General features: G+C 49.8%; 3 protein-coding genes across 3 annotated transcripts; 2 read left to right on the top strand and 1 right to left on the bottom strand.

The window, feature by feature from the left end:
- The first annotated feature begins 357 nt into the window (after positions 1-357).
- On the top strand, positions 358-4,342 carry BDV27DRAFT_55173 (dDENN domain protein). The gene is made up of 4 exons (XM_032076913.1): positions 358-1,177; positions 1,240-3,549; positions 3,613-3,867; positions 3,926-4,342. Exons 1-4 carry the CDS (start codon positions 529-531, stop codon positions 4,063-4,065), a joined length of 3,354 nt encoding a protein of 1,117 aa, XP_031922471.1. The 5' UTR covers positions 358-528; the 3' UTR covers positions 4,066-4,342.
- Positions 4,343-5,468: 1,126 nt separating this feature from the next.
- On the top strand, positions 5,469-11,406 carry BDV27DRAFT_168580 (uncharacterized protein; the record flags this gene model as incomplete). Its single annotated transcript, XM_032074808.1, has 7 exons — positions 5,469-7,983; positions 8,761-8,957; positions 9,033-9,090; positions 9,158-9,539; positions 9,590-9,753; positions 9,802-10,819; positions 10,875-11,406. The coding sequence occupies exons 1-7, from the start codon at positions 5,931-5,933 to the stop codon at positions 11,404-11,406; spliced, it is 4,404 nt and encodes a 1,467-aa protein (XP_031922470.1). The 5' UTR covers positions 5,469-5,930.
- Positions 11,407-12,490: 1,084 nt separating this feature from the next.
- On the bottom strand, positions 12,491-13,650 carry BDV27DRAFT_136257 (alpha/beta fold hydrolase). Its single transcript, XM_032068723.1, has 2 exons — positions 12,645-13,650; positions 12,491-12,557 (listed from the first exon to the last, which is right to left on the bottom strand). The coding sequence occupies exons 1-2, from the start codon at positions 13,577-13,579 to the stop codon at positions 12,503-12,505; spliced, it is 990 nt and encodes a 329-aa protein (XP_031922469.1). The 5' UTR covers positions 13,580-13,650; the 3' UTR covers positions 12,491-12,502.
- Between the last annotated feature and the right edge of the window lie 459 nt (positions 13,651-14,109).

Here is a 14,109-nt window from a genome sequence, read left to right as displayed (position 1 = left end):
AAAAGAGGAGTCAAGATCTAAAAAGAAAAAGAAGGGACAAAAAGAAAAAAGAAAGCTCTATCCTCCATATCCTATTTTCCAAGATTCCATTGTCATATCCAATTCCGTTTTCTTTTCTTGTTTCCCCCCTCATCCAATCCCGTCCATCATTTACTCCTTTTTCTTGTGAATGCAAGTGGCACTAAGAAATCCAACCCCCAGACAAATTTTCCTACGCAACAACACAAAAACCTCGTTTCTGCTCCCTTCTCATATCCATTCCTATCGTCTCGGAATTTTCTCAAGAACCCTTTTCGACCTTGCGACAGCGTCGCGATTCTAGACTTATGTGTTCTCGTTCCTACTGTCGTTACCAATCTATTTATTCCGAAACCTCTGATCGCTGAATTTCACACACCATACCCCTGTTGATGCTGGTGGAAAATTCGTAGCGTCCAGAGTTGGATTCACTCCATGTTGTAACGAAGTCCACGAATTAAGACGATTGATGATTACAACCCCGCGATCGCCTACCGACGATTCGACGAGATGCCGTTCTCCTCCTCATCCTCCTCCTCCTCCACCCCCGAGGTGTCTACCACCCCGCTCGCAGATTACTTCTGGATCGCTGGTGTTGATGGCACGGAAATCTTAGAGACTTTTCAAAGACTGGGCGATGAATACAGAGCAAACAGTGCCACCTCCCCTGGCCCCGCTCTTGCGGACACTATCGAAGAAGATGCGGACGCGGAGGAGGCACACGACCCCCGTCTGGACTCCCTCTCTCGACCCAATTCCATGGCTGGAGGCCGCAATTCCTTCCAGCGATTCTCAATGCGCTCGGGAGACTCCAGTGAGTCCAGCGGGAATGGTACCAGCAGTAACCGGAGCAGTCTGACCATTAAGGGCAATCCATCGCCCAGGGGGTCGTCGTTCCTAGAAGATTTCGACTTTGACAAGGCCCTGTTCAAATTTGCGAACGAGCGAGAGTCATTCCTGTCGGATCTGAGTCTAAGTGCCGGAGCAATTACTCCCACGTCACGCCCCAGGTCCAGGTTACGTACACAGAAGATTGTCTCCGAGGAGGCCCCCTCCCAGCCATCCAGCTTGCTTCGATCAGGCATTGGCAGTGTGCGGCGTCATATGGCATTCAGAGACATGAACAGTATGAAACGGCAGCCGTCAGTTGCTCGCCAGGGTGAGTTTGCGACTTTACAGGAGCTGCGAGCACCCGAGTTTGCTAACCACAATTTCAAACAGCTTCTATTCGGACCTCGCGACGACTCAGTAACTACAACTCAGTTATCCCGGCACCGCAACCGTTGGAGATTTCCCCTACCATGCATCCCCTGAAACGCCGTTTCGAGCCCGTTCTCCTCGACCGGTACCCAACCAAAGGTATGTCTGACGAGCTGAAGCAGCGGGGCAACTTCCCAGACTATGTTCCGATGTTTGCCTTTCCGAACGATATCCATATTGTTTCTTCAGATCAGAGACCGCGCTCTACCTGGCATGGGTTTGTCATGACAACAGATAATGGATCACGACTGCACGCAATTTGTATTATTATATGGATTCCACTGAATCCGCGAGCTGCAGAGGAGTTAGAAAAACGCTGCGAGGAGTGGCGAAAAGACAACATGACAGACGAAGAGCGAGAGCTAGCGGCCAGTCTCGGTGAAAGGCTAGCGAGTGAACGGGCCAAACTCTCGAGACTGCTAGCCCAACTTCCCACGGTTCCTTCAGGGTCGGAACAAAGAGAACAATTGGAGGATGAAATCAGCGCGGTTGAAGAGAAAATCGGCTTAATGACCGATCTTTTACGCCCAGTCCGGCACGGCGCAGCATCGAAAATCGAGGGTCTCACTGACGGCGACACGGGATTCTGGATCCCTCGCGCTTACGGTATTCTTGGGCGGGAAGAAAGCATGACGAGTTTCTGGAAAGAATGGCTGAAAGCAGTAATTGTGCCAATGACCGAGGGAAACATTCAACGGATCCCTCCAAGCTCTCCACGGATGGGGATGTGGCAACCCTTGGAACGATATGTGATGAACCTATGCACTGAGGCATTTAGCCCCAATTCATCCAAAACCCAGGTAGAGCTTTCGGTCCGGGAGTTGCGCCTATTTGCGCGAAAGGAGGCTACCAACGAACTACCGGGCTCCCGTAATACTGATCTCTATGCTTTATTCCGAACTTTGTCGCTGCCGAATATCATCATTCTTTTCGAATATGCACTGACCGAATCGCGTATAATATTCTTGTCGTCCCATACTTCGATGCTTTACTTGGCGACTAGAGCCCTGGTTGATCTGTTGTTTCCCTTCCAATGGACTGGAGTGCTCATTCCTGTTTTGCCTGCGCGTTTGATCCAAGCTCTCGAAGCTCCTTGTCCTTACATTGTAGGTATCGAGCGAAGGTATGAAAAGGTCGAGTTGCCATCAGATGACTTCGTCTTGGTGGATCTCGACGCAGACCTCATTGAGAGTACAGTTCGGCCAACGCCCCTGCCGCGTCACCAGCGGAGGAAGCTACATTCGCTGCTTCAACTGGCCGCCCCCCATCACAGTCGGTGCGGTGTCCCAACCGGTCCGCCAGCATATGCAGTCGAGACGTTTCCGTTCGATGCGTTTATGTCGGAGAATTCATCTATCTTCCACTCCAAAGCGCAGTCGACTCAATTAGCTAAATACGTCAGTCTAAACTCGAGCGCATTCGGCCAGGCTTCGATGCCGGGAACGTATGCACCACTAGTATTCAATGCTTATCTGCATGCTCGCTATGAGCAGGTTCCGTCTAGGGGATATTCGTCCAAGGGTTCTGACAGGCCGGGAACCGGATCGTCCAAGGCTGGATCGCCTCCTTCACCTAGGGATAGCTCTCCCACCTCCGGTCATTTCCCGGCTTCCTCGCGAAATGATTCGGGAATGGCTCTTCAGGCATCTTTGCGCGAGAAACGCTCAGGTCATTTCGATGCTGCATCGCGAAGAAGTTCGTCTTTCGGTATGGAGTTAAGAGGAGGTGTTCCAAGACGGCCAAGCGCTCCTTTCCTAGGTCACACTTCGAATTTATCCGTGACAACCCTGAATACGGATTATAATTCTGGATCAACTTACGCCCCCTCTGTCTATGCCCAATCGACTGTTGCTGCGTCGACAATTGTTCCCCAGCCTTCTTCACAACCAATTCACAACTCCGAAGGTACCTGTTGGGTGGAGGGGCATTGCTTGCAAGTGCTGCCATGCGATGACAAGTCTATCTGTGCAATATGTGATGAAAGAGCCGATGAAGCCATGTACAAGTGTAATGCCTGCAAGACTCTTGTTCACAACCGCTGTGCGTTACAGATCTGCCTGGTGTGTCCCGCTGCATTCCATCCAGAACAGATCCGCGCCGCATTTGTAAGGTGTTTTGCCAGCTTGCTTTATACCTACAAGAAGTTCTTACAACCTGCTTCCGGTGATAAGAAGAAAGCGGGCCTGACTTATAGCTTTAACATGGAGGCGTTCCTGAAGAGCTTACCAGGCGAGCACGCTGAATATGCTGCCGTCCTGCAGCAAACACAAAGTAAGCCATCACTTCAAAACCAATTTAGTGCCTGTAAGGTCCTTGTCACTAACATCCTATCAGGTTTCAACGAATTCATCAGTGAAAGAGAAAGAGTCAATCCCAAGTCCAAAGATCCAAGAATGGCGCTTTTTGATGAGATTGTCTTGTCTAAACGTAATCGTGGGCGGACTTCTTTCTTCTCCAGCCGGATGCAGACGGATTTCCTTTCGGATACGTCAAATCATCTCTGGGTAACTGCCAGCGCTAGTTCCTTCGGTCCAGGTAGCAGAGGCCAACAAGGTCTTTCTGGGGATTATACCCGTGTCGTCACTAGAGGTTTGTCATCTCTGATATGCGATCTACCACTTTTCTCACGCTAACAACTATTCTACAGCACCAGCAAAACTCGATAACAGCCTGATGAAAGAGCCCCGCATGATCCACGGAGCCCCTCGGGTATCGAAGACGGCAAACAACGCTCGTAGAAAGCCGCTGCCTAAGCTCATGAACGGGCTGGCCATTTCACCCCCATAAAGGTGAAACACGGCTGGTGGAGTGCATATCTCTAGTTACTATTGGATATGGCATATCCCGTGTTGTACGCATGCCACGTATCCTCAGGTCGTATCTCGCAAAGTGCAGATGCAGAGAGTCATGTGGATGTGTGCTGCGGAAATCGTTGGAAGTCATACCCACAAATACCTGCTTTTTGTGGACTCAAAACTTTTGTCAATGACGTCCTTGGGCACTGGTAGCGTGAACTTCTTTGGTTCACGCGCTATATTACTGCCGCTGCATATTAGCCCTCTGAGAAATGGGCGCTGCGACTTATTTACTGCACAGAACGATGAGTTGAAAATACCCTTACATTTGCATCTCAGAGGGTGCAAAGAGGTGCATCGGACATACAGAATATCCTACGCCTTACCATATCCCCGTAATGATCATGACCATGGCATACCACTGACTCCGGTTTGAGTTGTGGAGGTACATACGTTGCATACATTCATGTGTGTACGCAAATGCGCACATACACCTTTCGTGTTGATCCAGCCACTTAATATTTGCAATCTTTGGAGGATCTGCACATGATCGTGCTTTCCCCCCTATTCTATCCTGCCTTGTTTTGGTATTTGTTGTGTTGCTTTCAATACCCCTTTCAATTAGTTGATCCTATTGTCTTATGTGTTCCATTTCTCTTGACGTATTGGTGGCTTACTTCCTGTTCATATTTCCCTACTCAACTAATCATGGCCTGCTTCCGAGACAACACAAACCAAGTGCAGAGATAGACGATAATATGTATGAGTAGAATATGTAACTTGTATACCTCATCGTTCTTGAGTGGCTGGCGGACAAATAGACTCTACTTCGCCATGCGTGATACCACCCAAGAATAACCCTCGGTCAGGGAATGATGTTGGTGGATATCGGCGGGCCAACGAGAGACGGTACAGATAACATCATGCGAGGCTTTTTCCTCGTATCATAGCCCTTTAGGTTGTGGATCGCTGGAGCTTCTGATAACATCTGCTTCGTAGACAATGAACACGAAGTCGCAAGGTTGGGTCACACCAAGATATGATATGCAAATTTTCCAGCCAGACTAGAGAAGTTGTTGAGATGTGTTATAAAGGCTCCGGGCCATAGTCCATCCACAGTATTATTTCGCCGACATGGAGCCTCTCGAATGGATGAAGGTTACCTCAGATACTAGGTAGTTGTACTGTCCATACAAAGCGTGCCTAAGGTTACAGATGGCTGTCGGTCATGGGCAGTAGACCGATCTGATTGGCGGAGAAATCGACTCCGCTCCCCGTAGTGCGGAGCTGAAATTCCGGGGAAATTTAGCCGTCGGAAGAAGAGCATCTTACCAACTTCATTCATTCACGACCCTGGTCGTGTCGTTTTCCTCACGTTGTATTGGCAAATGTGATTGTGGTCTCTCCTTTTCGTTCCCTTTTTTTTTTTCCCTTTTTTTTTATAGTGCCCCCGTCCAAGGATTCTCAACCAACTCGAATTGCACCTACTTATTGGGCGTGTTGTGATTCGATTTAGTAGTGTCGGCCCTTCCCTATTGACATCTCGGGTACTGCACACTAGTCGCTTATCTCCAATCGACCCTTCCATCCCAGCTGCCCTGATAAAGTCCACCCTCCCTTCTATTGTTTGGTTAGGGTTTAAAGTACCACTCGACTACGTGTGAATGTGAATATTTCTTCGAAGGTCTCATTCTGGATCTCAGTGCTTTGTCGGTTGTCTCTATTATTGTTTTGATTGAAGTACCAGATTTGGCGCTGCGGTGGGATTAGCTTTTCATCTCCTGTCTTTTTTTCTCTTGGAGTTTCGGCATCTTTCGGATACAGTATGAAGGTGCAGAGTACTGCCCATGCAATGAGATGATGCAGACAGCCATTCATAAGCCCGTGGCTATGACACTCTTACCTGAGACCTCTTCCCCTATTGCCTCAATCAAAGGACCTTCTTCCTTTGCTATCACTTCTCCTGTCCAAAACCTGCCCCCAGAGCCCTCTCATGCCGTCGCCATTATATATGGCCCCAATCAGGAGGCTATCGTCCAAGTCGTCGCTGAAATCCTGGGAAAGCCATGGACGACGGAATCATCCCTGTCCACGCTCGGCCGGGGCAGTAATGCTGTCGTGACCGGGATATTGGCTGATGATCTCGGTCGCGCTCTGGAAGTGTGCGCGAAGCCTGCCAGCATCTTAATCAACACGCACTGCGTGGATGATGGATCGTTTCCGGAAGCATCACTCACCGACCGCTGTGACTATGAGTTTCTCTATTCCCTTCGGAGTCCTTTCTTTCGCCGCGACCTAACCCGGTTTTTGTCTTTGATCCTGGGCCAAACCAGGCCACACGAAGATTTGAAGACCAAAAACCGCACTAATTTTATCTCCACGACCTTTCCGGACGTCCATGCGGCGCTACCCAATCTTGACATTCTGTCAGTGGGTTCTGATGCAGTCGAGATCCGTGTAGATCTATTGGTTGAGCCCTCGCCTGTGGGTATTTCCAACCGGGTCCCCAGCCTGCGGTACGTGGGCCAGCAGTTGATGTTGCTTCGGCAGCATACTGAGCTGCCAATCATCTTCACCACGCGGTGCACCAAGGAGAATGGTAAGTTCCCTATGGATGATCCGGGACTATTCTACAGGTACCTTCGCCGGGCGATCCAGTGGGGTGTCGAGTATATAGATGTCGAGCTGTGGCTTCCAGAGGATATCCGGAAACAGTTGGCGGAAGTCAAAGGAAATAGCATCATCATGTCAGCATTTCATGATTTTTCAGGGACGTGGAAATGGACATCCCCCGAGGCACCGCGGATCTTCGCGGAAAGTGCCAAATATGCGGACATTGTGAAGATGATTGCTATGGTCAATACAGTTGAGGCCAATTACGAACTTGAATATTTTCGCTCAACAATCAAGAGGGCCCATGGGTCGTACCCCCTCCTGTCAGCTGTCAACATGGGACAGATGGGCCAGCTCTCGCGAGCACTTAACACTGTGTTTTCACCTATCACGCATCCGCTATTGCCGATGATTGCAGCGCCGGGACAACTGACCGCGGCGGAGATTAACGAGGCTCTCCATATTATGGGACAGCTGCCCAAGTGCGACCTGTACGCCATCGGATCATTTCGCTCAACACCGCAGTCGATGTTTATGGAGAAATGTTTTAACGAACTGAGCCTGCCGCACACCCTGACTTCAATTGACCGTGGACCCATGGGTTCCATCGAACGAGTGATTACCCAGCCCTCCTTTGGTGGAGCATCAGTGCATCCGCCTATCTCGAGCAGCACCACATGCATTCCAGCCATCAGCGATGCTGCCCGTGCAATTGGATTAGTCGATACAATTGTGGCAGCCAAAAGCGCTGCACCGAATGCTCAGTTGGTTGGGGAGAATGCGACATGGAAGGGGATCCGGGCAACGTTAACCCGAGATTATGTCCCGTCAGCATATCGTGGCCGAGCGGCGATTATTCTAGCAGGTAGTGAGAGTGAGGCATCAGCAGCCATCTTTGCACTGCGCAGCTTAGGCGTTGGAGCGATCTACACGGTGGGGTTCCGGGCAAGCGGGCCGCTAGCCGACGGATTAGAGCCATTCACGTCGATCCAGTCAGTGAAACTGGTTGAGCAGCCGTTTGTGATAGTATCCGCGCTGCCGCCAGAGAAGTCGTTGCTGGTCCAGCCGCTGTTGCGACACTACCGAACGAGTGGTAGAGCCTCACCACCATCTACACGGGGGAAAGTGTACCTCGACTTGACTCGAGGTGAACGCACGGGGGATCCCGTAGGAGTCGCTGTGCGTGCGGGGTGGACAGCATACGGAATTGAAGATGTGAATGCATGGACAACCGTGGAGACGCTGCGACTGCTGGTGGGACAGAATGTACCGTTTGATTTTGTGCGAATGGCGTCAGGTCGAGTGTTTTGATTTGATGTATATATATTGAAGTACTGATAGATGAATCGGACTTATGTGCAGCAAACCGGTTTCAAGGAGGGAGGGGGAGGGTGGGGGGTGAAGGAGGACAGACCAGAGCCAATACTTGTCAGACCAGGCTGATTGCAGTAAGTTGAATTCAAATTGGGACCAGATTCTTGCAGAACATAATAACATTCTAAGGGTTTAATTAAATTAACGGAAGGACGGAGCCGTACAGTTTTCGTATGGGACTCTCTGAGATGATACTATATCGGGACTAGGGAGCCAGATGGTGTGACAAAGCCATCCTTGTCAGGTAATCTACTGTACATTTGAAAGGGGAAGATGAACGTGAAGAGTGCGGATGCATATCATGTTATTGCCGACCGGACGGCAGTCCGTGATGGACAGGGGAAAATCCCGTCGAGGATAAAAGACATTTAACCGAGATCTTGCAGATCACTAAGGTTGCACCACTACTTAAGTCAAAGGATGGGAAGGTTTTGCTTGTTAAACGCCATGGTAAATTAGACTCGAAGTGTATTTATTCAGTAGTATTAGAAAAAAGAGGTTTTGGTAATTCTGGTAAGCCAGGCTGTAAGCGACCATCCCCGCATCGGCTGTATCTCCGTCACGCTAGCCCTCATCCAGTGTAGTCCCACTCGTGTTCTCCACGTTTTTCCAGTGCGTTTAAATCTGGGGTCATTCTCTCACTCTTAATCTCCTCTTCTTTTCCCATTTTAAATCCTTTGCTCCTCCAATGCTTGTCAAGAATCTTGTTTATACTTCTCCCTTTATATCTCCCTTTTGTGTCTACCTTATATTCACCGGTCTACCTGCACAAACAGGCATATGTCATGTAATGTGGCCATGTCCCGGCCTCAGGTCAGCATCGACCGGCTAACTCCCCGCCGAGTCAATGCCGAACCGCGAGAGTCGATGAATTGCAAGTCTTGTCGGAAGAGAAAGGTAATTAAAAACAAATAAACAAAAAAAAGCCTCCTACCACTCATCGCGAACAGTTGATTCTAAAAAATTGATTAGATCAAGTGCAACCGGCTGCGCCCAAGTTGTGAGGCTTGCAAGGTGTTTCAGTGCCCTTGTATATACGGTACACAACAGACAGAGGATGCCGTATTCATGTCTGATCCACTAACGGACGTCTTCAGATGCCGTACCAAAAAAACGTGGCCCTAAAACAGATGTCTTGGAGGCCCTACTTAAGCGCGTCGATGGCTTGGAAAAGCGTCTACAGGATGACAATCATCCCCTATCGCCCACCTCCTCTGCCTCTCCTACTAAGTCAATGGAGCAACTGGCGGCACAGGTGAACTTTCACCCTCCGCCTCCATCGCATACATTCCCCCCACCTCCGACGCCTCAGCAATCTTCTCAGAGTCACAGGCTACCTGACTCGATGCTGGACGTTTACTTTGCTCGACTTCATGGTAAGCCCTACTTTATCTTGGATGAGTCTGCCACCCGTCAGCTACATCAGCGAGGACAATTGCCCATGTGTTTATCCATGGCTATCCATGCTCTGACGATAAGGTCCGTCACAACCTGTCTTGTCCTCTCGAAGGCTTTCTGACATTGCGCAGATATACCGTTCTCAACCCTTCTCCTCAAGGTCTAGACTATGCTCGCCAGGCTCGACGCTTAGTGGACATTGATGATCCCTCTATTGAGGGGTTGCAGACTCTTCTCCTATTATCACAGACCTTTTTCGCTTATGGTTATGGTAGAAAGGCCTACATGGCGTTGAGTAAGCATCCCAGCCCTAGTATACTTGCCCCATAACTAACATGTATAGGCAATGCTGTTGCTATGGTCTTGGCTTTGGACCTGTATCGTGAACTACCCGCTCAAAGCCCGTCGCGTAGTGCAGAGCGTGAGATGAGGCGTCGTCTCTTTTGGACGGCTTATACCATGGATCGCTTTCTTACTTGTGGCTCTAAGCGGCCCTGTCTTCTCGCTGATCATTCCATCGTGCTACGACTACCTTCCGCTGGACCGGAAACTGGCGAATGGTTTAACCCGGTCGGTCCTAACATTCAGTTCACATCCGACCGTCGCAAGGGCCCAGGAGCCGCTGCTCTTTTGGTCGACATCACTCGAATCCTGGGCGTTACCCACCGCTACTTAGCTGCTGGCGGTGTCAAAGGTGACTCGCACTTTCCCTGGCATGCTCTCTCCAACTTGTCCAAGATCCGTCAGGAACTTGACATCTGGGCGGCCGGCACGCAGGATTTATTCGCCTCAATCGAGGCCCTGTTTGGTCATCCAGAGAGCACGCTTCTGCTTCTCAGCAAATTAATATATCACCTAGTCCATTGCCTGCTGTATCGACCGTTTCTTCCTATTGACCTCGCTGAGCTCCGCGGGACGGGCCAGCATCAGTCGTGGCAGATTGAGGCTACCACACTGTGTTTCTCGCATGCCAATGCTATCGCCGAGTTGGTTGAGCTGGCGCGCCATGCGCCGCGCATTGAATGGCCGGACTTAATAGCTTACTGTGTCTGCACCGCTGGTACTGTTCACATTCACGGCGTTCATTACAATGGCCGCGAAGGTGAAGTATTCGCATCGAGTGCTGACTTCCTTACGCGTGAGATGAACCAGCTCATATGGCTGCGTCACTCCTGCTCGGGAGTGCAGCATCAGCGCGAGATGCTGCAAGCCATTTCGGCATGCCATGCAGATCTGGTGAGAACATTAGCTGCGCGACCGGTGCGGTTCGCGCCGGTCTTCCATCTGGAGGATTTCTTCGATCGGTATCCTGGATTAGCTGTTGAAGGATCGCATGTAAGATTAGTGGATATAGATGACCCGTGAGTTCTCTCTGTTGTTAAGCCTTAATGATCTCAACCTGACTGTGATTTGAAGCGCCCGCTTTGACCGCGCGGATGCCCACGACGGGAATAGAGCGATTTATCCGGCGATACCACCAGCTACGCCAACTCTCCCATCACAAGCCGGTCGAAGCAACTCGATCAGCTTCAACCCACCTCAGCCATCACCCTCACCGTGGCTTGGCCCCGACCTGAGCCTTCCAGACGGCGGTCTCGGGTTCTCTCCGTCCGCGGTAAACACCTCTCCAGCCGCATTCCTCTCCGAATCATTCAACGCACCCACACCGCCATCACAACCGCAATACGCCACTTTTCCCTTTGAAGCGTCCGTTCCGGGAACAGCTTTGACGCCAGACGCTCAGTCCCAGGGTAGCGCCTCGGGGGCGGGAGTGGGGCCAGGTGAGCAAAGCTCGTCCGAGAAGGACCCATTCCTAAGCTTGTTGGAGCAGCTAGCGGAAAACGAGCACTCACAGGGGGGTCCGAGCGAGTTGGACTTCTTTCTAGGGGAGAGCTTAGAGGCACCGGGGGAAGGATGCCAGGATGAACTTGAAGTTGTTGATGCTTAGTTTATGATACCCTCTATAGCACTATGATGTATAATATATTTATATATATGAATTTATGAACGACGATGGCATATACGGTGATTCTACTATGAACGATCTCCTGCCTAGCTGAAATTACGGGTGATGGACTCTACTAGTATAAGTCTTGTCACGTCCGAAGCTAGTAAAGAAATCCCCACGTAAAAGGGCTCTTCCCCTCAGCCCCTCTTCAGTGCTTCACGCTAGGGACTTTTACCGAAGAGCTAAAGGGCAAAGAAAAAACAGTTGGCAATACTCCACAAACGCGATCGAACTAAAACCCACACCCACAATCATACCATTACCCAATGAGCCAATCGCGTGGAAAGACCAAGACACTTGCCCCCGGAGGATATACCTGATCGGGTCAATCGTCGTCAATCCCGAAGCCCTACCTTTAGTAGCTTGGTATACTTTGGGGTCAAACTTGTCAGATCCGACGGTCCAGATATCCGAGGAACGGAAGTGAGGGCTATTTTTGCACACCCTCGGAGTAACGAAGGCCCAAAGTATGAACCTTAAGCTATCTTTTTTCAAAGGGCTTAGTGCTTCCCCGTTTCTTGTAAGGGGTGGTTTTGGCCTATGTTTCTGCAGGTACATACCTTCTCTAGTACATTATCTTCTCTAGTGTGTTCCATATGGGTTTTAATTTAATGTCCAACGATGATCTCAATTAATGTGAAGAGTAGGATAACATGTGAAAGCATGGTAGAAGCCCTTGTCGAGATTGGTATAGGATTGACTCTCCTGTATCAAAGCCATGTTATACTTTCCGGACGCGCCGACTTTATGATCATCAGGTTATCATACGGACAAAAGTAAAACAGAGGATATAGATGATAGGCAATTAACAGATGAAATGAAAGTCCAGCGATCACTCGAGACTATCGTTGCGCTGATATACCTATCAGGAATGATTGCATAAGAACAGAGTGGCGAATAAAAGAAACGAAATAAGGATTTCATTGCTATAATATAGATAGATAGATAGATAGATAGGGAAGGCTTGTATGTTAATTTACCTCACCGGTAGCTCATGCCATTCAATTAATACAAGACTTGGACTGAAATTCCCCAATCAATCAGATATCTTACTGTCGCCGTCAGACCAGTTACTTCGCCAAGGAAGGTTACTATGTCATTATCAGTAAAGCATTCAGTTTTAGACTTAAGCTCTACATGCATCAAGAGCCTTGTAGCCCTAGAGCCTTTGTGCTGACCTTTTCTCCAATATTTGGTCCCTCACCCATTGGATCTCAAACGCAACTACATCAGGACGGATAAGGTGGATATGGTGACCGCAGTCAGGAAGGTAGGTAAGACGACTATTGGACGACAATCGGAGTTGTTCACCCTGCGCACGCTGATCATAGTGGTCCCAGCGGTCGAGCAGTCTGCGAAAGGCCGCCCGCTGCGCTTCAGTACCGTTGCCCGCCCCCACACCCTTTTCATATATTCGTCGGTAGTCTTGAGAGCCATGACACCGTATTACACTCAGGGGTCTAACCCCTAATGCTTGGTTCCTGTACTGTTCCTTGCTCCCTAGTGTCTTACAGACTTCGATTGCAGCTGCAGTTTCAGCCTGGGATGTCGGGATTCCTCGTGCAATGTCTGCTGCACGAGCCCTCCACTCATCTCGAGAGAGTCGAGCACTATCGCGTAACCCCGTGACCTGGCTGAACTTAAGGTCACCCAGTACAGCGTTGATGTCTAGATCTGGATCGTCCAATAGCTCAGCTTGCCTCTCCGTCGATGCATCCGCGAGCACCATGCCGGCCACTTCCTCCGGGTAGAGGTGCAGGTACTCGCGCGCAACAATACCACCATAGGAGTGAGCAACTAAGAGAAGAGGAGGGGTTAGATCCGCACTGTGTAGCAACTGATGCAGCTCAGTGGCTGCTGCCGTGGCCGTTGGCTTCGTAGGCCCACCTTGACTGCGTCCTAGGCCGGAACGGTCATAAAGGACAACGGGTGCAAATGTACCCACGAGTCTTTCGACCGCAACGTATGACGAGGCGACGTCTCCTGCGCCTGCGAGAAAGATAACAAGCGGCTCTCCAGTTTTACGAGCGACCCCGCCTATGGAGAGGAAGAGGCTGTGTGTTCCGATAGAGAACATCGAGCCGCTTTGGCTACCGTGTGTATCGGATGTCATGAGGCAATGGAGATCTATAGCATGATCTAGTATTGATTTGGTGCGACTTCGGATCTAAATCATGGAGCTAGAAGAGGTTTAGTATGTTGTGTCCAATGTTGGGGTTTAATCGGCCTTTGATATACCATATCACGTGGGAGGAGACAATCTCACTGCACTCATCATTTCTCGCCGGAGGATATTGGCAAGTTGCCTCTGGTACCACAATGTTCAACTCTGGTAGAGCAATGCTCCCTACAAAAAAGATCAAAATGATTCCTCTATATCCTCTATGGGCTTTCGGAGAATTACTGCGGGGTACACGAGATATTACTGGGAGAAGTAAAGCATGAACTTTCAGTGACTTTAGGCATACTAGTGACACAGGTAGCTGAACATGTGTTTCAAAGATGGGGCTTCTCTTTTCTGATTGTTTACAATCAGACCAGCCAAGCATTGAGGCTTGCAAGCTGGGCTAATTCATCATAGGTCCTGAAGAACCCTTTACGCCCTTAGCGTGTTTAAAGGCAACCTGACTCGTCTATCCAGGT

Source organism: Aspergillus caelatus (genome assembly GCF_009193585.1).
Source record: "Aspergillus caelatus strain CBS 763.97 unplaced genomic scaffold BDV27scaffold_267, whole genome shotgun sequence".
Lineage (NCBI taxonomy): Eukaryota > Fungi > Ascomycota > Eurotiomycetes > Eurotiales > Aspergillaceae > Aspergillus > Aspergillus caelatus.
This window is presented reverse-complemented; position numbering and strand designations above follow the sequence as displayed.